The 22416-nt window shown below is 41.1% G+C and overlaps 1 protein-coding gene across 1 annotated transcript in view; it reads left to right on the forward strand.

Annotated features, from left to right (window-relative positions):
• Nucleotides 1–22416, forward strand: part of THSD7B (thrombospondin type 1 domain containing 7B) — a 763775-nt gene that overhangs the window by 319994 nt on the left and 421365 nt on the right. Inside the window, exons 6-7 of the mRNA XM_074363581.1 lie at nt 7649–7804; nt 18829–19026. Coding sequence (XP_074219682.1) covers nt 7649–7804; nt 18829–19026 — 354 coding nt within the window. The remainder of the gene's footprint in view (nt 1–7648; nt 7805–18828; nt 19027–22416) is intronic.

Here is a 22416-nt window from a genome sequence, read left to right on the forward strand (position 1 = left end):
GCTAGTGATGCTATGTGTACCCAGTGAAAGGTGGGCTTTACACCCACTTCCTTCTCCAGGTTCCAAGGTGCCTTTATGGTTTCTTTGGTCGTCTTTGTTCTTTAAGAAAATCTTTGTGCAGGGGAGGGATGTTTATTGTCAACTCGTAATTCCTTAGGAATGGCTCTAAACTTAAATTTTAAGATGAAAATCTTTGCGATAATCTAATTTCATCCACTCCATCAAATCTTTAGTAATACATTTAAGTACCTTGCAGAATCACATCAAAAACACCCAACTGGTTCCCCATTTTCTTTTAACAACACTTACTTTTCCTGAGGTTTCACCTTTACTATTGATACTTTTTAACTTTTTTTTCTATTTTATCTCACTTCAAGAATTTTCTTAAAGGGGTCACGATTTATTTATTTTCCTGATTAGTTCTTACTATTACAGTAGATTTTTTTCTATCATAACTTTTATTACAAATACAAAATCAAAGGGTAGTGCAGGGTTGAAGGATACAGGCTTTTTAAGAGCCCTGGACCCATGTTGGGTCACTTATTAGCTTTGTCATTTTAGGCAAGTAATTTATCCTCAATTATTTCTTCTAGAAAATGGGAATGATAATTGTACTTACCTCGGAGTGATTGTGATGACTAAATGAGAAAGTGCATTTACATGCTTAGCACAGTGCCTAGAACCAACCAAGGGGGTTATTAACATGTATTAGCTATTACTTCTAATATTAATCAGTGAAATAGTCATTTGCGGTCATTCTTAGGAAAACTGGCTCTCATTTACCTCTTGTGATTGTCTCTATGGGAAAATGAACTCCAGGTTGCAGTGCTGAGTATGAAGGGGGCTCTGGCACTAAAACCCTCTTAAGGGCTTTACTTTCCTGATGGTGCACATTTCTGCCGGTGGTGTCTTGGGAGATGACTCTCTTACCTGCCTCTCTGCCTTTTCACTTTTTCTCTTTGCCTGACCACTTCCCCATCGTTCACTTATTTCCTTTCCGTTCTCTCTCATCAATAATGGTATTTTTAACTCTGTAAAGTGTAAAAGATGCCCTTTAGGTCAATCCTTGTTGTTTCCATCCTCTCTATACCCCGTCTTTAGCTCTGAAGTGCAAGTCTGAGGAACAGTCAGAAAGAAAGTCTCTGCTGTATAGCACAGGGAATTATGTTCAATATCTTATAATAACCTTTAATAAAAAATATGAAAACATATATATGTATATGCATGATTAGGACATTGTGCTGTACAACAGAAATTGACACGTTGTAACTGACAGTACTTCAATGAAATAAGTAAGTAAATAAATTAATTAAAGTCTCATTAACGAACAAAGGAAAGAATATATCAGAAAGAAATACATGAATATAGGGCTGAAAGCAACTATATTTCTCCCCTCATTATGTAATTGTTGGCTATTATCTGATTACTTTCTAAAACTGTTTACATACTTCATTTATTTTGCTTTCATTTTCATTCTCAGTATTGTCTGTCTTCTCCCATCATGCTGTTACTCTGTAGCATTAAGAAAATCACTGGTTGGTAGGCATTCTCTAATTTGCTATGTGAAATGAATGAAATGTGGAAAAGTTTTTGACATGTGGCCAAATTTCACATAATTATTTCTAATTGCAGGAATTACTTTTAGATATTAAATTTATCATACATACACACACACATCCTCCTGCCAAACTGTATTGTACGGTACTTTGCCAAGAGAGGCACAATGTGACTAAAACTAAACTCTGTTAGACATAATAGGATGAGATGTGATTTAATTCTTTAAGCTGCCTATAAGTGCTAGAAGACATATTTGCTTTTATTCTACCCAGTAAGTTAAAAGAATGATACATTATTTTGCAAATCCCAGTGGCAAAAGGCAATTGAAATAATACATGAAGCTTCTTGGAGGAAAATGGCTTTCTGGTTAAAATTGTAATATTATTTATCTTTCCTTTTCAACTGCTTGACTCCTTCAGTTTTAGAAGAAACCTATTTATTTCAGCAGTAAGGTGGATTGAATTTCTGCCAAGTCAGTATACTTCTTAAATGAGTATGTCAGAGGCAATATTGTTTCTCAAAAATCACTTAGGAAGCAGCATTTTTACATAAGTAGGCTCTTTCATTAGTTTTGAATTAAATCTTTGTTGTTGCTACTTATTTTATGGCTGTTGCTGGGACACCCTGTGGAATGAGAGGGTCCTGAGTTTTTATTTTAATTAAAAAATTTTTTATTGAAATGTAGTTGATTTACAATGTTGTGTCAGTGTTCTCACTCCTGCGTTTGGAGTGAGAATTCCCTTAGAGGTTTACAGTGCCTGCCTGCATTTGATTTGAAAACTTGGTATGAATATCGCTTTTTTGTCTAACTTCTTTATGAAGGCAGATGTCATTGTGTAAATCACGTATCCCATGTGAAATCAACTGAGGATTGAATTATGTTGTTTGCAGGAACACTCAGTTACCCTAAGACAGGTAACAGGCAAAATCATCCAGGTTTTAAGAGTTCCCAGGAAGTAGCATCATCTTAACTTTCTTTTTAGCTCTACATCCCTGAAGATATTGGAAAAAATCAATATCTTCTGACTAATTTCTCGACCATGATCAAGATACTTCTTTTCATCTGGAGGGAAACTTGAGTTCCATTATGCCGTGGCAGAATTACCTTAAATGCTTTCTAAATTTTTAAAGACTGATTTGATGTTTTGTCTACTAATTGGCATATTAAAAAATAAGAAAATGCCATTGACTTCAATAATAACATTTTTTACTTTAAGCAAACATTACTCAATTTTAAAAAAACTACAGAGGAGTACCTAGTTGTTAATTATAATTAATTAAATATTATTATTATGCAATTTCCATTTAATTTTTTGAGGCATTAAATGACATTGAAATTTATATCTTACAAAATGGCTAGCAGTAGAGGTGGGAGATAATATACTCTGATTGAATCTTTGCCAACTTATTTCTGTGTTAATTCAAATTAGTTTGGATTCGAGCTTGATTTAGTTTCAAAGAATAAAATAAGAAGGCACTCATTTTTCTTTACAGCGGTGGTCACATGCTAGTGATCACAACAGGCATTTTTCTTCTTAATTAAAAATCATTCTGATTGAATTTGTACGGTCGTCTGAAATCACCTTGTCATTAAGGAAAATCATGAACTTTGTACATTTCTAGAATTAAGAACTTTTTTTTAACATTAAACATATCAGCTACCCAGCATACCCCTCCTTCTTAATTAACATTCTGTTCATGGAGTAATTCATTATTTAAAATGACTTTGCAGTCATTAGTAGCAGACTTGCGCATTTCTTATAAGGCAGGTCAATTTAATAATTTCTTACTACAAATGAAAAATTCCCAGGTTAAGCACCAAAATATTCAAAGCATTAATGACTGTTGCATATGACCAGTCACTTATAATACTGTAATATATTCCCTAGGGTTTAGAAAGCTACTTCTAGGCAGTGATCTCAGTTGGTCCAAGTTAAAAGTTACTTTATCTCTAATACTTTTTGATCATGAGAGGTCTCTATAGGGACTAACATTGCTGCCGACAAAACCTAAATAGCCTATAAAACCTTGGGTAATTGCTTACCTAGTCAGGCAGTTGGTCAACACAGGAATGGCAAAAGGTGTTAAGGTGACATGGTCTAAGTCAGCTGGAGAAGGTGGGACCAGCACAGACCTTTGCTGAATAGGTGCACTGACTACAGCAGGGATCCATTGCGTTAGAACAGACAGAGTTAGCAAATAAAATAGTTCAGTTGGTATATCCAGAGAAAGAATTTCAGTGACTAGAAATCAGCTCTGCTTCCTACACACATCATGGCTGGAGTTTGGTCAAGAAGAATTGAGGGCTCAGAAAAGAGTAAACTACACCGATCATCCAATTTCAGATGGTTTAGGTTAAGCCCCCCACACATCCCACTTCCCAAGATAATTTTATTACAGCATGAATAGCAACAAATAAAAGGATAGTCATTTAAAGTGGAGCCAGTGTTGATCTTACTACCTCCTGCTTAGTTGGAGAGGTCTGGGAAAGGGTTTGAAGTAGCAATAACATAGGAGAGGGATTTGGATTTTGTTCAAAGGGTTACGTGAGCCTGCAGTTTTCATGGGTGTCTTGGATCTGTCGTGCCCCTGGTTGTCTCCATTGTAGTCACTGTGATTTGTAAACAAAATATCCTTGGTTCAGATGATCTGTTTTATCTGATGCCTTCATTCCATGGAAGGAAAACCAAGATGGATAGGTGGAATTCAGTCAGCCACCCGGGACAAGGCTCAAATCTTTCTCTGCCTTGGACTTGCTGAGCGAACTTGCAGAAACCACCTAAGGTCTTTGGAGTTCAGTTTTTCAGTAAAATTGATGAATTAAGCTAAATTAGTACTAAAGCCCCCTTCTAGCTCTAAGAGTCAATAGGCGTAGCAATTTCCTGTGTTCACTGTTCTTGGGGAGATGACTATCTAAGTGGTCTGAAGCTGGTAAGTGCTTTGTGACTTAGTCATGATTTATTTCCAGAGCAAATGTATCCCAGGGGGGCTGAAATAGAGAAAGGTTGACCCAAGCCCATTGATTCAATGCCTAAATGAAGCATCTTAGACATGTCCCTGAGACTGGAAGAATTTATTGATATGGATAAAGATCCACTGTCTTTCAAAGCAGCAGGTGCTGAAGAGGCTTGAGCGCTCTGACAAATGGCCTCATTTCCACCCCTGGGCTTCCAATTATGTCACATAGGAGTCTCCAGGGAGATACCCCAGCACACCATGCCGCTCCCTACTTCCAAATCTGAGGAGTACCATTAGTCCTGATGTCCTAATGTCAATTGATTGACAATTAAGTATTTATCAGAGGGGACCTTAGGAGACTTAACTCCTCACCTCCCAGTAATTGTCAACAACCCTCCAAAAATAAGCCAAATAAACATAATATCTGTAAAAGTGCTCTTGACAAAAGCAGCTTCAGAACAAGTTCCCCAGTCTCTTTCCAGCTGTACTGCCGACCTGAAGGCTTAACTGCCTTCTGCACAGTCAAGACATTCTGGAGCTTCTAATGAGATTTAGTGCAGACCTACTCTGTGCCTGGTTGTTGCACTGATGGGTTGACAGGTTTCAACTACAGGGTCCAACCTCGGGTTCAGAGATTGTGACAGCAAGTGTCTGCTGGGTCTTGGAGCTGAGAGGTTTGGGGTGTCTTCTCAGCCTTGATCCTCACACGTAAGGTCTGTCTCGTGTTACAGGGAGACAGCCATGGAAAAGGAAAGAGAAGTGCCAGTAATGGCTTTTCCATCTTGTTGTTGAGGGTCATGGACTCGTGTATGCTTAGTATCAACTCACATTGAAAAGTAGGCTCCATGAGGAAGGACAGCAACCCTGTCAGTTTCACTCACTAATCTGCTTTAGCACCTAACACGGTGTTAACTCATGGTAAGTACTTAACAACGTGGCGTGAATAACCAGTGATGAGGCCACATAGTGTGGTGGTTAATGCCACAGGTTCTGGAACCAGACCACCTGGTTCCAAATTCCTGCTCCACTGCTCACTAATTGGGAATGTGAGCAAGTGAGTAAACATTTCCTTGTTTCAGTTTCCTCATTGTAAACTAGGAATAATAATAATATGTATCTCGAAGTTAATTGCAGGTTAAATGGATATTTATAACCAGTGTCTGACATGCACTCTAAGTATTTATTGAACAACTGGATCAATCAGTTTACATCCCACTTCCTTTTCCATCATTAGTTAGGTTTTGTTTCTGGAACTAAAACTAGTTTGTGAGAACACATGCTAACCAAGCATCGGCCTGGACCCAAACACACTTCTGCCTTAAGACCTCTGGCTGTTCAGCTTTCTATTTATACAATGCTCTGAAGCATCTCTTTCCGTGCATTTTGTTAAAATACTACTTGGTTTTGGATTGAATGCATAATGTACTCAGTGGATGACTGTCTTACGAGTCTTCTTTTGCTTACTCCTGGGGAAGGAATTACAAACTCTCCATCTCCCAGGTTCTTTTTTATGCATGGTCCATCAGTGTCCTGTGTACATCCCCAGTCCTGGTTCCTCCAACCTCCACATTGGCTGTTGTATCTAATCACCACCTCTCCTCAGCCTCCCCAGGAAACCCTTCTACTGTCCACCAATACCTGTTCTGTCTTCCTTTGCCTCCCTCTTCCACATGGTTTGCAAGCTTTGACATTTACATTAGCAATCTTGCTTTGCCTGTCTTTGATTTTAAGTCAGGTCATGTCCTTTTGGTAAACTGTAAAAGAATTAGTTGCAAACAAACCATTATTATTATTTTCCTTTGCAACTTTTTGTTTTTCCCATTCACCCTCATAAACACCCCAAGCTGCTCCACTGTTCATTAGAAACACTTCTCTCCCCTGTGTTACAATGTCTCAGTGACAGTATTTTTTTTTTTTTTTTTTTTGCTGTTGTTTTGGTTTATGTTCAGAGTTCTGCTGGTCGGAGTGGTGATTTATTGCCATCTCTATCTGATTAACTCACATTTTTTTATAGAGAAGGAGGAAGCAAAGTCCATGGGGTGATTTACCACCCAGTCCTCTCATACCAGTCTCCATCTCTGAAACATACTGGATCTACTTAACTGGATGGAAATGACATACATGAAATGTTTAGACAATAGTACAAGGCAGTCCATAAGATAAAGATAAAACCATCTGAACTTTAACCATTTGCTCCCAAACTAAATTGCTCCCAAACCCGCTTAGTGTAGACTCAGTCTGTATAAGTGTCGTTACGCACTTGGCTGCCCTTTTACTGGGTCCTTTTTGAGTCTTGCTATCCTGGCTCCTGTTATGCTACAGTCTCCACAAGAGTCAGGATCTCATCTTCTCCTTCATCTGTGTGTCTTCATGGTCCCCAGAATGGGGCTGCATAGAGAGGATGCTTGATGAACGTCACTAGTGGGCAGATGGTGACTGGCTCCTGCAGTGATTCCACTCCGGGTGTTCTCCAGGTGCAGGTGCACCCCAGGAAGAGCTGGAAGATCTTCTAGTTTGGCTTTCCCTGTGGCTCCTCCGACACTCCTTGCGCCCCTGGGTAACCTCACTGATGAAACTGACTTCCAGGGGCTAATTCTGCAATCACAGATCCTGATTTTTCTTCTTATTCTAAGAGCCATTTTTCTTCAGTGTCTTTGAGAGCTCCACCCCTCAGGGGAGTAATAGCAGTAGATTGGTTATGCTAAACACCCCACCTCAGGGGTTCGATTTTAATTTTTTTCACAGCAACCTAGTCATTTATATAGTGAGGATAGACTTATCTTAAAACTTCACAAAGCCACTTAAGTTTTTTTTTAATTCATAACTCTAGATAACTTGTATCTCTGTTTCCAGTCCTCTCTTGGATTCCCAGGGAATACTCTGTCAAGCAGGAAACTGAAATGCATGCCCTTTATCACTGTCTGTTTTTGCCTTTCCTCACCCCAAATGCTAATAATGTGGAGTTAAGGAATGCAGAGTGGAAGCAAGTTGTTGTTTTGTTTGCGTATACTGTGTTTAACCAGAAAGCTGATGTGAGCAAGGCAGGCACACAAAGACAGGAACCATTCGAAGGATGGGCAGAGAATGTAACTTGGGGCTTTTTTTTTTTTCTTTCTTCTCCCCATCCATGCAGTCTCTAGACCTGTGGAAAAGACATTATGTTCGGGACCCGCCCCTTCAGCCTCTCAGCTCTGCAATACCCCTTGTTCTACAGACTGTGTAGTATCCTCCTGGGCAGGCTGGGGCCTGTGCGTCTATGAGAACTGCCACGATCCTCAGGGGAGAAAAGGTGAGTGCCTTGTTTGTGTGCATGTCATTTCCCTTCAGTGCACTCACATTTACTCTCATAGCTGATAGCCTCTGAAGTCTGCTAAAGACAGTATTTGTTTGTAACATTTAGATAGCCAGCCCAAGTCTGCCAGCATCCAGTTATTAAGGAGGCCATTGGGGACATTTCTGTGGAACTCAGAATCCTGCCTTGATTGACCTTCCAATTAAGCTCAGAGCTGGTGAAGTGACTGTCACTCAAAAATGGTATAACTTAACCCTGCAGGACGTTTGGTCCTGACCCAAACGCCCACAAGACATTTGGTTCACACTGGAAGGTTTCTGACATTTGGTCCTGTCCAAAACACCCATGAGCAGAGTTGGCCTGTGCCCAATGGTCTGGGACAAGATTAAATTAAATTTCAAGGACCTTTTGCCAGGTGCCAGATGTCTTATGGACGTTTTGGACAGGACCAAGTATCTGCTAACCATAACTTACTGTTTTACAAATGTAAAGGTTTCCCTGAAGAAATTAGACATGAATTCTCAAATCACATCAAGAAACAACTATCTTACTTGTTTTCAGATTTCCAAATGCGGAATCAAATGCTGAATTTGATGGAATAGGTCAAATTTTCACGAGGGGCATGTTGTTCACTTTTTGATGTGATCCTCAGGCTTAAAGTGAAATCTTCAAACTTCATGTGCTTGTTTAAATTTGTAGGTCTCTGCAGTCTCGTCTTCTGTAGTTTGCTCTTCTAGGCACCTCTGTATCTTCCAATATTCATTTGTGGTGACATCTTGACTTCTCTTTTATTGACTCTTCAGTTTATGTTGTTATTATGTTCCCTTAAATGGCAGTGCTAAAAAAGAAATACTTTTCATAGAGGAATGAGGTCCAAGGAAATTCCACAACTTAGGTTGTGTCTGCTAAGCACTAATCCCAGACATCCCGTGCAGAGAAAGAGTATGTTGCCCATTGCTACGCTTGGATGCTACAGAGCTGTGCTCTCAGCGTCATTCTGCGTCCAGAGAGCTCCCACCAACACACTCTCATGCCCAGGTTCACACACCCGTGTCCTGGGCTTTTCTCTTTATTCTGCCTCTTTTATTGTAAGGTAGAAGAAGCAAATGCATGAATCTAAGGCAGGAAGAAACTAACTTTAATTCTCTTATTGAGCAATAGGACTATGGATCTTAATGGAATGTGGGGGCTCTTGGAAAGCTCGTGTTCCTTCTTTGTTAGAATGTCCCCCAAACCTCTTCAGCTGTGGATACAAATAATTTTCCATGAGTACTAACACCCATGATTTGTTGTCTTGCGGTCCCCGCGTGTATAATGGGACCATGTAAGGCTCCTGTAGCTGCATATGAGGCCCCCCAGGGTGACTTATGTGTTATTAGAACCAACCTTCTTACATTTGACGTGAACCTCTCAGTGTTAAGGTTGCTGTCTAGAGCATCATTTGAGGCTGGACTTAAGCCCCTCCAGCCACTCTGACCGTGGCTGTCCATGCTGGTACAGCTTTGCTGCATTGAATGCTGCCTTTCTTTGCTTTCAAAGCTGTAGAAACCACAGCAGTCTACATGGGCCCCATATTAATTGGGCCACTTTTAGCTGTTAAGTGACAGAAACTCAGTTCAGACTGACATAAGCCAAAAGAAGGGAATTTATTAGCTCATCTAGCTAAAAACAGAATGGAAGGTAGGGCTGTATCCGAACGTATCAAGAGGTCGCCAGATCTCAGGCTCTCTGGTTCTTTCTCTTTCTCTTTACCATCTTCTGTTTCTCTAGCTCTTGGTTCTACTTCTGTGTTAGGTTTAGTTTAAGACAAGTCTTCTCTGTGGAGTAGAGACCAGTATTAATTTTCTGTCTTTTTTTTTTTTTAACTGTTAAACTTTTATTGCATATCCTTCTTGTTGGTAGATAGAGTTGGAGTTAATATATGCCTTTTAGTGATTGTTTTCTTTGGTGGATGGGTAACAAGGCAACTAACAAAATTCTGTAACTCCTTGGGGTACTCTGATTTGAAAGATCTATGTCTTGGACTTTGTTAATGAAACTTCTAGTATCAGATGTTCTAAATCACTTCAGTGATATAATTGTTTTCTTATGAGGCAATATTACATTCAAATATTATTTTATCCAGCTGACATTTGATTTAAAACAAAACAAAACAAAAAATGGAGTACCCCTCTCCCAGCCTAATAATCTAAGCTCAAGACATAAAACTCCATTTAATTTTAATAGGGCAGGTTGTGAAAGTCTCTCAGTTTCATATAAACTTTCAGAGGTCAGCCTCCCAAACATGGTCTGCAAATTGCAAATGAGAGAATGAAGCTAAATATTTTCTGTTTCCTTGATTCCTAGATCCATTCTTTTCACATATTTTAGGTTTCTAGATCTAATTGCGTCACAGAATCTATAAGCACATTTTATGTGGAGGTATTTTTTTCTCCAGAACATTGTAATAAAATCAGCATAATGTCTTATAAATGATGATATCTTATTTTTTATGGTTAATTAATTGTATTAGCTTTATTGAGATATAATTGATATATAGCGTCATGCAGTTTTAAGGTACACAACATAATGATTCAATATATATATATGTATACTTAGTGAATGATTACTGCAGTGAGGTTAGTTAACATACCCATCACCTCATAGTTACCTGTTTTTAAATGTTTTTCCAGAGCCTCCCAAATACTTTTTATTTATTTATTTACTTTTTAAAAAATTTATTGAAGTATAGTCAGATACAGTGTGTCAGTTTTTGGTGTACAGCATAATGTTTCAGCCATACATATACGTATATTTGTTTTCATTTTTTTTCATATTTATAGGTTATTACAAGACATTGAATATAGTTCCCTGTGCTATACAGAAGAAATTTGATTTTTTATCTATTTTATATATAGTAGTTAGTATTTGCACATTCCCAATTTATCCCTTCCCACCCCCTTCCCCTTCTAGTAACTGTAAGTTTGCTTACTATGTCTGTGAATCTGTTTCTGTTTTGTGGATAAGTTCATTGGTTTCTTCTTTTTCCTTTTCTATTTTAAAATTTATTTATTTTATTAAAAAATTTTATGGTAAGAACTTTAAAAATTTTTCTCTCTCTGGATCCTGTGTTAATCTCAGCATTATTCACAAGAGTCAACATGTGGAAACTATCTAAGTGTCCATAGATGGGTGAGTGGAGAAAGAAAATATGATACACACACACACACGCGCACACACACATATGTGTTTGTATATACTGTATAAATAATATATATGATAAAAAAAGTATCTATAAGTAGAAAAAGGTTATCCTGCCATTTGTGACAATAATGAGGAAGTTTGAGGACGTTATACAAAGGGAAATAAGTCAGACCCAGAGAGACAGATACTGTGTGATCTCACTTATATGTGAATTCTAAAAAACCCAAACTCACTGTAGAGAATAGAGTGGTGGTTACCAGGGCCTAGGTGTTGCGGGAAATGGGGCGGTGTTGATCAAAGTGTACAAACTTCCAGTTACAAGATGAATACGTTCTGAGGATCTAATAATGCACAGCATGGCTAACTATAGTTAACAAAAACTGTATTGTGTACTTAAAAGTTGCTAAGAGAGTAAATCTTAAAAATTCTCACCACACATACGCACATAAGGTAATCGTTACTTCAGACAGTAAAAATAAAGTAGGAAGAAATGTCTTCCTTAATAGTTTCAGGAAGAGTCCAGTGACTCTCACTGGCTGCTTTGTGGCCTGTGCTCCTCCCTGAGCCAGACGCTCTGACTGGGGTGGGTGGGGCTGGACTGGCCAGGTCCTAGACATGTGACCACAGTGGAGGGACGGCCACATCCAAGCCTCCAGCCTGGGATGGGGGAGGGGCAGCTCCCTTAGGGGACTGTGAGACGCTGAAGCTGCAAGAAGGTAGAAGCAATGAGGGGTCAGATGTAAAAGATGTTTATTAAGTGCTTTGTCCCCTTGGTTCTGGGCCATAAAGTCTCTGCAACAATTCAGAAAATGCTCCTTTTCCCAAATCTGCATTGAGATTTTTGTCATTTGAGCCAAATTTTCACAAAATCCTTCACGAAAAACTGCACTTTCAACTTTTATTTCAGCCTTCCTCTTCCGCATAACTCAGAACAGGTCCATGGAACTCATCTGGAAAACTCAAAACATTTTGACCCCTCCATTTACCCCATTTGCACAAGATGCTTTTATGCCAAACTGCTTTGTCATTGTCCTCTATTCCCCATCGCATAAATCAACTCTGGCGAAAGCACCCTGGCACATTGTGCGTTAGACGTCACCTGTCGTGGGTTCAGTTGTGTCCTCCAGAATGATATGTTCAGTACTAACCCCTATACATGTGAATATGAATATGCCCTTATTTGGAAATAGGGTTATTGCAGATGTAAGTAAGTTGAGATGAGGTCATATTGGATTAGGGTAGACCCTATTCTAATGACGCATGTCCTTATACAAAGAAGAAAATTTGGACACAGAGATACACACAGAGGAGAGTACCATGTGAAGACACAAGGAGAAGGGAGGAGAAGGCCATGTGAAGATAGAGGCGGACATTAGAGTGATGCCTCTATGGGCCAGGGAATGCCAGAGACTGCCAGTAACTGCCGGCAGCCAGAAGAGGGGCGTGAAAGCAGTCAGAATGTTCAGAGGGTGCCTGGCTGTCCTCGCACCTCGCTTTGGGGCTTCTAATCTTCAGGATTGTGAGACAAACTTATGTGGTTTTACATCACCCAGTTTGTGGTACTTTGTTTTGGAAGCCCTAGGAAAATAATATCCTGCCCAGCTTTGTGCCAGCATTGAGGCTTAGCAAGGATGCAACACTTCATAAAATGTTAAAACTGAAGTGCAGAGAAGTAAAGAAATGTATCCTCAAGCCCATAGTGATTTAATAGTGGCCAAGCCAGCGCTGAGAACCTGGGTGCCTGTCTTCTCAGTCCGCTGTGCTTCAAACACTGGCTTCCTTAATGAGTTCCTCCACGAGCCTAAAGAAGTTTGGAGTAAGGCACAAGTTCAACCCTGAGGTTAGCCGAGAAGCCCTCTCCCCATGTGCCTCTGCCCCTCTGTTCCAGCGGGCACTGTTAGCTGTGAGAGTGAATCACTGAGCTGATGTAGGAGATATGGTGTGAGGCATGGGATTGGCCTTGGCTCCAGTGTGTCATCTTTGGAGGAAGAGAAAAGTAGATTGCAGTTGTGTGAGAAGGGGAGGGTGTTCCAAGAATAGCTTGAGGAAACCAGGTAACTGGAATGTGTATTTTTGCCTTAAACAGTAACTTTCCAAGGAAAGCCTCAGCCTTTGGGGCAGAAGGAAAGGGTAGAGGCAGTAGAACGTCTTACCTGAAGGTGGTAATGTCACTAGCCACCAGCCACCACCACCTGCCGAGTTTAGGGGCATATTGGGATTGATGAGAATTATTGAGGCTAATGGACCTGCCCTAGAAACTAAGGAAACACAGACAGGAGAGAGTGAAAGCTGTCATGAATGTTATTCAAGTCTGCAAGTTGGCTGTTTCATAAATGTTTCTCTAGAGCAGAGAGAGTTTTGATTTTTAAGGTCTGGCTAAAACCTGCCAGGACCACCTGCCTATAATCCCTCTTGGAAAGAATGAAAAATGGAGTTTTCCCTCTGGGGAAATGGTTCTGTGCCTACAAGGAGTCCAAGCGTGTTACGATGAGGGTAAGTATTCTCGTTAGTTCTACCAACTGGTGAGCATGAGTTCTGGGAGCCTCTCAATCTCAGTCTGTCCCTTGGTCCTACCGTGGATCCTGCCAGGGCCTGTGACTGGCATGAACGAAGTGTGTTTAGAATTCCACAGAGGCTGGAGTACACAGGCTAATGCATTAAACATCACAAAACTCCAGGATGTAAACTGAGCTGGTTAGTTTCATATTTGAATCCCCGACCCTAAAGAAATGGAGTGAACCTTCCAGCAGAAACCTAGGGGATTCATACTTTCCTAGATAGTTTATACTCTTTTTATATATGGATGTTGGAGGATTTGAGGGGGGAAAACTAGCAAACAACCACAGCAAGAAATAAAACTGTAAGGTTGGAGATAATGACATTGTCTCCTTACTCGTGTTTTTCCCCGTGTGTTATTGCATTGGTATGTTCCTTTTGTTTGCATTAAAAATTAGTAGAGGATGGAAGAGCATGAAATGTTTTATTACTTAATACAAAAAATCAGTTATTATAGAAATTATTTTCACATGGCCATTAGGCAGACACTCTTCTCTCAGGAATCCTGGGAGGTTTGTGGCTGTCAGCCGTTCAGAGTCCATTAGAAAACCCGCCGTGGTGTGTAGGCTCCCCGCCTTCCGTCTTCCGTCAGGTCTGTGACAGGCGGACAAGGGGAACAGTGCTCTGCCAGTTGGTACCTGTCAAGTGAGGCTAGGATGCCTTTCAGAGGAATTTAAATTGGATCAGCTTTTATCATTCACTGCCGTATCTTTGATACTCTCCCAGAGAGGTGTAGTTAGGGATATATGAAAGAAGGAGAACCTGAAAAACTCGCTGGTGGACGAGCTATCTATATAGGTATAACACATTTAAAACGGTTCTTTTTGATACTCAGACATACATTTATATGACATCATTTTCCCTATTCAGGTATATTCTAGAAAGGCAGCCTTGCCCACAGACGTTGTTCTAAAGAGGAATTTGGTGGGGGCTTCCCAGCACGGCGTCACGGTGGGTAACTGCGTGCGTGGTAGGACGTCAGGGAGTCCTTCTTTCTCCCGGTGCAGTATCCCCTGTGCAGTATCTCACCCCGATGAGAGCCCTTAAGTTCTAAAATACCCCCACAGGAAAAGACATTTTGAAACTGAGAAACCACGTCTGTCCTTCTGAATACAATCTTTTATGCTCTGAAACCAATCAGTTTAGATAACACACTAAAGTAGGAAAAGACTGACAGGTTTTCGATCTTATGTAACAACAATGGGGAAAATTTCCATTTGGCATCTGTGTTTGCTAGATAGAGTCACCATTAATGAGACATTTATAAAATAACTTTGTTACAGGTAATAGTAAGACAGCCTTTTTGTTTGTTTGCTCGTTTGCTGTTTCCTTTTTGTGTGTGTTAGGGCGGTGGGGGGCTGGGCCTGTTCTTCCTTCTAAACGTTGAAGGTTTTCATGCTCATGGTCTTATGCTTCTGATCATAACAGGGTGTCAACTAATAATGATACTGTAAAATGCCACCCCTGCAGGAATGGTGGCTGATTTCTAACAAGCTGGAATCAAAGCTTCAGTCTGCTCAGATCCTTTGACTCAGAGTTGTTACCCAACATCCAGGGCTGCCAGAGATGAGGGGCAAATGGAATGCTTAAGATGGAGTAGCTTCTGTCACCCTTGGTCAACCTGCTGGATGTTGCGTCAAGCACATCCCAGTAAGGTTAGAGTAGAGCCCAGTGTTGGCCGTGGGTGGCTTCATAGACGCTCACGTGGACACGTTTGAGTCACTGGCAGGTGAAGATATACAGTCTTCAGACCTGAATTCACCCTCCCTAGCCTGCTTTCATTTTTTCTTGGCTTCAATTAAAAAAATACTGACCCCCTCTTCTGCCGTTTGTGCTTCTTTCCTTTTCTCTCCCCAACCCATGAATCTCTTTTTTAATGATCTTCAGTGGAATATGCACCACACCAGTAGAATATACACTAAATCTTTGGATTCATAGAGAAAAAAACCCCTGCAAATATTAATTTCACTAAAAGTGAACTGAATCTCTGATCAGGAAGTGATTATTACAACTCCTTCTTGCTACCCAGTGCCCAGAATTCTGCTGTCTAATCTGTAGGAAATGATTCTACATGGATTAATCAAAGGAACTGATCCACAGGACCTGTCAGATTCACGGCAGGAGGTGGGGTTAGAACACAGCATACACAATAGTTGATTTGAATTCTTTCTTGTGAGGAGGTAAAACTGAAGAAGACCTCAGCTGGGTTTCACACATATCCATTTAATCAGTAACGTGCCTTAGGAGAAGCAATAAGATATCATCTAGTCTTAGTTTTCGCGTATGTAAAATGGGAATGGTAACTTAGGAAGTAGTTTAAGGGGATTCAGTAGTTTTGGGGACTGGAAGTAAAGGGCTGTCATCAGTCTTGGTTAAGGTTAGGTGCTTAGTTAACGCTTGTGCCTTTTGCTTGTTACTGCATGCTCTGTGAAGAACAGCTTTATGTGTTCTGTTCCTCCCCTGCCTTCCCGCAGTGCATTACAGTGATCTGCGTACGGCAGTCAGTGTTTACTGAATGCTCCTGTCTGACTGATAGGGAATTCAGTAAATGAAGGTAGGTGGCTGTCTGGCAGAGCCACCGTGGACTTGACAGTTGTGTGTCTTTCAGAACGGAGGCACCCGGGGGAAGCCTGGTGTCTGTTGCAGGGCAGGAACACTGATGCGTGATTAAAGTTAAGTGCTAACAAGAGAATCCAAGGTTTTTGTTTTCTGCTGAGCCTGTGCTTTGGTTTGATCCTAGTTAGTGTCAGGACAAGGGCAGCACAAATGAAAGACTGAAAGAATTTATTGACTGAGGAGATGTAATCTATAGATTTATGGCGAGGTAGATGCAGCTTGATTTATAGAGGCAAACTGCACATGCCCCTCCATGGCGTTAAGCTCCAGGTAATAGGACGCCTAGCGTCCCTCCGTAAAGACTGCTGCGTTTCTGAGCCGGTTGTCAAACGCTGTAAATCCTGGAGACCCATGTCATGTTCCGCTCAAAGATGTAAGCTAAAAAAGCACGGACGTTAAGTCAGTAAATAAGCAGCATATGGGCTTTATGTATAAGAACAGGGGTCATCCAAGTCGTGTGGCAGAGAGGGGTCATTGTGGTTTGATGTTTCATGTCCATCAGGTGTGTCTTAAGCCCTCTGTCTCTGCCACTCTTCTCAAGGTGGCCTCGGAAGGGAGCTGAATTCCTCTGCAGGTTTTATTTTGATTCCTTGATGCTATAGATGTGGAGGTGTGAAGCGCCCAAAAGCCATCTGTTGTTTTAACAGCCTCTGCCCTTGATACTTCCAGTGCCGTGGGGATGTGGTCTCTGAGTGGCAGAAGGATGCCTTCCCCCAGGCGACCAACCTATAAAGTGAGTCAGTCTCTTTTAAAAAGAACTCACGGGTTAGCCCTAGACCAAGAAAACCCAGATAAAGCACTAACGACTGGTTATCTAAACTGCTGGCCCAGCCCGGCTGTGTTCTGAGGGAGCTCCGCTCCCTCTTGTGGCCTCAAACCACGTGTCCACGTGTCCACGTGTTCTAGCCTCGCTGGATGTGCTACGTAAGAGGGATCAGTCTTTTGCTGACTACATCCTTTTTATTTCAGTGTTATTTGTGGGAAAAGAAGCAGGGTCCTGGCAAGCTGAGAGGGATGCACCTGGCTTTATTAACCTCTCCTGCTACCGAATGTGTCTTTCTCGCTTCCTCTGGTGGGAAGGGTGGCAGGGCACCAAATCTGAGTCTTGTGAATTCAGTGCTCTCATGCCGTCTGTCTTCTTATCAAAGTCTCTTCTTTAGTTATTTATTTAATTTTACTTATCCAAGGAATAAGTGAATAATCATTTCTTAAGAGGCTATTATGTAATAAGATTGGTTTAGTTTAAAAAAGGAATTAAAAGAATTGAATCAGTGGATTGACCTTGGAGGATTAAAGGATAGAAAGTAAAATATAACATTCATGGAAAGGAGGTGTAGCCTTTAGAAGTGAAAGATCCTGAGGGCCAGAGACTGAAGACTCACAGACTAAAAGGTTGCCTCTGGTTCTTAGTCATTTTTTGAAGCTCACTTTGCTTTTAAAAATGTGAATTAGTTTCCATCATTTAAATATAGGGAGATTTCATATGAAAACCAAATGTAGCTTGGACTTCTGGCTTCTTAGACAGAATTGGAAGATTGGACAACAGACAGTTCACATTTCCTCATGGTAACAGTCAGTGGAAGCTGAATAATATAGAAACAGACTCACAGACATAGAAAACAAACTTTTGTTACCAGGAGGGGAAGTGGGTGGGAAGGGATAAATTGGGAGTTTGAGATTTATAGATACTAACTAATATATACAAAATAGATAAGCAACAAGTTCATACTGCATAGCACAGGGAACTATATTCAATATCTTGCAGTAATTTATGGTGAAAAAGAATATGAAAATGAATATATGTATGTTCATATATGATTGAAACATTATGCTGTACACCAGAAATTAATACAAGATTGTAAACTGACTTCAATAAAAATATATATAAAAAATAGCCAAACGCTATAGAGCAAGCACACATCCTCCATTTTACCCCAGACCCCACCATTCCCTGCAGCCTCGTGGTTGACTCATATGTCTCAGTGTGTACCCGCTTGACTCCTGCCACACTGAGTTTGTAACTCTGTAGACTCATTGAATGTAAGGCCCTTTCATATCCTTATGATGGTATAACCCTGGGCCCTAGTCCTACAGTACATTTGTAACTGACAGCCCAGGGACCAATGTCTAGCCAGGCTGGAGAGTGCAGTTCAAAGAAGTAGTGTCTTCTCAGGGCAGGCAGACCTGGAAATCTGAGGGACGCGATCCAGGGAAATCTCAGGGCCTGAAACTGAAGGCTTAGGTGCCAGGAATATGTCCAAGTGTAGGTGGGTTTCAGCTTAATACACGGTAACAAGAATGTCAAAAACAACAGCAAAAAGACAATGGGGATTTATCTATGTTTAGGCTGTTTCTGTGAGTCTTCATTTGGTTTACTGCTACCACTGGACATACACCTCTTCCTCCATTTGCCTGCACCTGGCCTCTCCATCTCCTAAGTTGTAAACTCTTGGAAGACAGATTTCCTGCTCCTGTTATTTCCATTTTGTCTGTCCTTTCCTCTCCTCATCTCCCCATTTCCCATAAAATAAAACACATACAAATAATACATGCTTTGGGGCTGTAAGTATATAAATGAAAGTCACCTCAATTTCGTAGCTGCTGCTTCTTGTCCTTTGCTGCGTAAGGATGGAATCCTGGGAACCTCTTGTCCTCTCTCATTTCAGGCTTTAGAATGAGACAGCGCCACGTCCTCATGGAGCCCGCAGGGCCTGCAGGGCATTGCCCTCATTTGGTGGAATCCGTTCCTTGTGAGGATCCAATGTGTTATCAGTGGCGGACATCGGAAGGGCTCTGTGTGCCTGATCATGGCAGGTGTGGCCCGGGACATCACATCGTGAAGGCTGTCTGCCAGAATGAGCGAGGTATGAGCCAAAGAAGCACAGGGGTGGTTCAGTGGTGTCTGCCGAACAACACATGGCCACGCTCAGGTCATTTTCCCAAGGGAGAGAAATGCAGTCTTTCTTGGTCTTGAATATTTGAGAAACACAGTCTTTCCTACTCTTGAGTATTTAAGTCAGGTGATACATGGCCACAAAGTAAGCCGCATTGACTTAATACGGGGCCATGCGTTTCGTGACAAAGGAACCCTGTTTGCTTATGCCTAAGTGCAGTGCAGGGAGCCTAGAGAGTTCTCTGAGGTTTTTAATTTATTAAGACAAACAGAATACAGAAATTGCCTGGATAGTCCTCAGTACTTATCAATACGAAGCAAGTGTTACTGGCCTTTATTGATGTTGACATGTAACATGCTTCTATATATCATTAACAAATGCTGCCTTGTAAAGATTCCAGGGCTACCTTTCCCTCCAGTTTAAAAAGAAACCACAAATGCTAAGCTGTATCTTTTCAGTTATATAACATTAGATTAGAATCATCTCTAGACATAATGCTAACATTTCTAAAGAGCCATTTTAAAATATAAGTTGTCAAGATTTGCAAAACTCTTTAACAGCGGTGTCTTTCCTTCATCACCAAGCTTCTGGTACAGTGGTTGTTTGAAATGAAGGGTGCCCTAGAAAATATGGAAGTCACATGGAAATGAGAAAAGTGACATTGAAAGCCTTTATCCTAGAGTTTAAAAAATTCAGTCTCATGGAAGAATACGGAGTATGTCTATCCATCAGCCCTGCCATGAGAAGTCGTGATTTATAATGGTCTTGGTATGTGGAGTGAAATATTTTGACTTATGGAGCGAAGAAATCCATAGAACAGAAGGAAATTACAAAGTGGATGCAGAATGGCTGTTGGCATCCCCCGGGGGCTGACATTCAGCAATGCATTTCTTTGTTCTCTCTCTCTCTCCCCCCCACCACCCTTTCTCTCTCTCCCACCCTCCCCTCTGTCTATCCCTCACTTCCTTCCTTCTTTCATTCCTCCCTCTTCTTTTTTCCCTCCTTCTCTCCTTCCACCCATCCTTCCTTCTTTGTTTTAAAAAATCACTGCCATAATTAGACAAATAAACATTTTGCCAAGCGATGTAATTGGTTACTTCATGAAGCCAAGTAGTTGTTTAATTAAGTAGAGTGCAGGACAGATTGTATTAGCTACTGTCTCTTTTGACTACATAGTTAAAACTAATAGTGGCTTCTAATATTACCAAATAAGCTTTGAATGGGGGTGACATATGTGCAATTTATTAACAGCAGTGCCAAAGATCCCTTTTTGAATTCAGGAAGAGGAGTGCAGACGTTTAAAACCTGCGAGTCAGACAGGTTGGAACTTCTAGTCTGCTGCTCTTCTGCTAGATGGTCTCAGGAAAATTGTTTAACTGTAGAGGCATTCTTTCTTTTAGCTGCAAAGTGGGGATAATAAAACCAACCTCTCACTCTCTGATTGTGAGTGTTAAATTTCTTATATAAAAGTGATTAGTGAAGTGCCTGCACATAACCATTCAGAATAAGCTATGAGCTCATTTTACTTGTAATGCACATTTATGACTGTTCTCCGCCCTGGGGGATTTGTGCAGAGAATGTTCTTTTATAAAATGAAAATAATAATGAGGATTCAAATAACCATACTAGTCGGTCTTCCCAACCTCCAGCTGTGGGAACAAGATCATTTGTTTGGTTGAGACCCAGTGACAAATGACTGTCAGGCTTTGTCATCTCATAGCAGGGATGGGAGACTTTACAAGGTTGTCATACAGAGTCCACAGAGCCAGGGACTTCTTACACCATGTGTACTGTGCCTTCTACAGTGTTGCAGAGTGTGATACTCTGATCTATAATTAGAGATATGTATTTGGTCTGTGTCCCTTCTCTGGCACACAGCTTCTACAACCATTGGAAATCCCTGAGCAGTAAGAGCAGTGGGAGCATCTCTTGTTATCATATATGGTCTCTGGCCCTCAGTTCTTGAAATCACTTCCTTAAAGGTGAAATGGGTGTCTTGTTCTTCACATCAAGCCCCTTTCTACCACAACTGTAGTATTTGTATTAACGAGGGGACTTTTGGAAAGTACCTACAGATGGGGGCTGGTTGCCATGGGAACCAACCATGGGGACCAGTTTTCAATCCCACCGCAACCCCTCTGATATCTGGGGAAGGAGGTTGAATCAATCACTTATGGCCGGTGAGGTCATCAGTCATGCACGTCATGAAGCTCCCATAAAACCCAAAAGAACCTGGTTCAGAGAGCTTGCGGTTAGTGAAGACAGGGAGATTTGGGGAGAGTAGCATGTGGAGGCCCCTCGCCCTTTCCCATACCTTGTCCTATGCATCTCTTCTGTCTGGTTGTCCCTGAGTTTTATCGTGCTAATAGTAAACTGGTTATCCAGTAAGTAAAATGGATTGCCTGAGTTCTGGGAGCTGCTCTAGCAAAGTAATCAAACCCAAAGAGGGGGTCCTGGGAGCATCTGATTTGTAGCCAGTTGGTCAGAAGTACAGGTAGCAACCTAGACTTGTGATTGGCATCCTAAGCTGGAGGGAGTCTTTGGAACCCCCAATTTGTAGCCAGTTGGTCACAAGCACAGGTAACCTGGGCTTGAGATTGGTGTCTAAAGTGGAGGGCAGTCTTATGGGACTGAGCCCTTTAGCTGTGGAATCCGATGCTACTTCTGAGTAGATGGTGTCAGAATCAAGCTGAACGGTAGGATAACCAGGCGGTGTTGGAGAGTTTGCTTGGTGGAGTGTGAGGAACCCCACCCCCCACACACACACACACTCGATTACAAGTGCAGAACACTTTACAGACCTATCAACTTTACCATTTGACAGCAGTTCTAGAGTTTTATCACATATTCCTGGGAAATTATGAATTTTCAGCATTGACCTACAGTCTTAATTTCTGTGGAAGAAGTAGGAGTTACTACTGGTTCAGGTCAGTTTCGTGGAGTGTTGTGGTTTTTAAATACCTGGATGGTTCCTCTGTCACTTGTAGGGCAACAGCCACGGTTGTGGTTACAAGAACGTGCCTAGTCTCCTAATGGAGGAAGCAGTCTTTTGTCCAGTGAGAAATTGAAAATGTGATCTGGTTGCACTTTTTGAAGTTCTGCTTCTATGAGATTCTGGGTGATTGACGATTGAAGTTTGCCAGAGACGTGCTCCCGTTTGAGTCTCCACGTATTATCATAGCCTTTCTGTAGTGACAGGAATTGACAGAACTGTTGACACTCATTTAAACGCTTGGAGAGAAAAAAAAAAGGATTGAGATCTATTTAATGAGTCTCCTGTGATTTTTCTCTTGTAACATTTGATACTTTTCATCACTCTGAGTTTCTTCATTGTTTCCTGGGCCTTTTATTTCAGAATTT

This window comes from Camelus bactrianus, chromosome 5 (assembly GCF_048773025.1).
Source record: "Camelus bactrianus isolate YW-2024 breed Bactrian camel chromosome 5, ASM4877302v1, whole genome shotgun sequence".
Lineage (NCBI taxonomy): Eukaryota > Metazoa > Chordata > Mammalia > Artiodactyla > Camelidae > Camelus > Camelus bactrianus.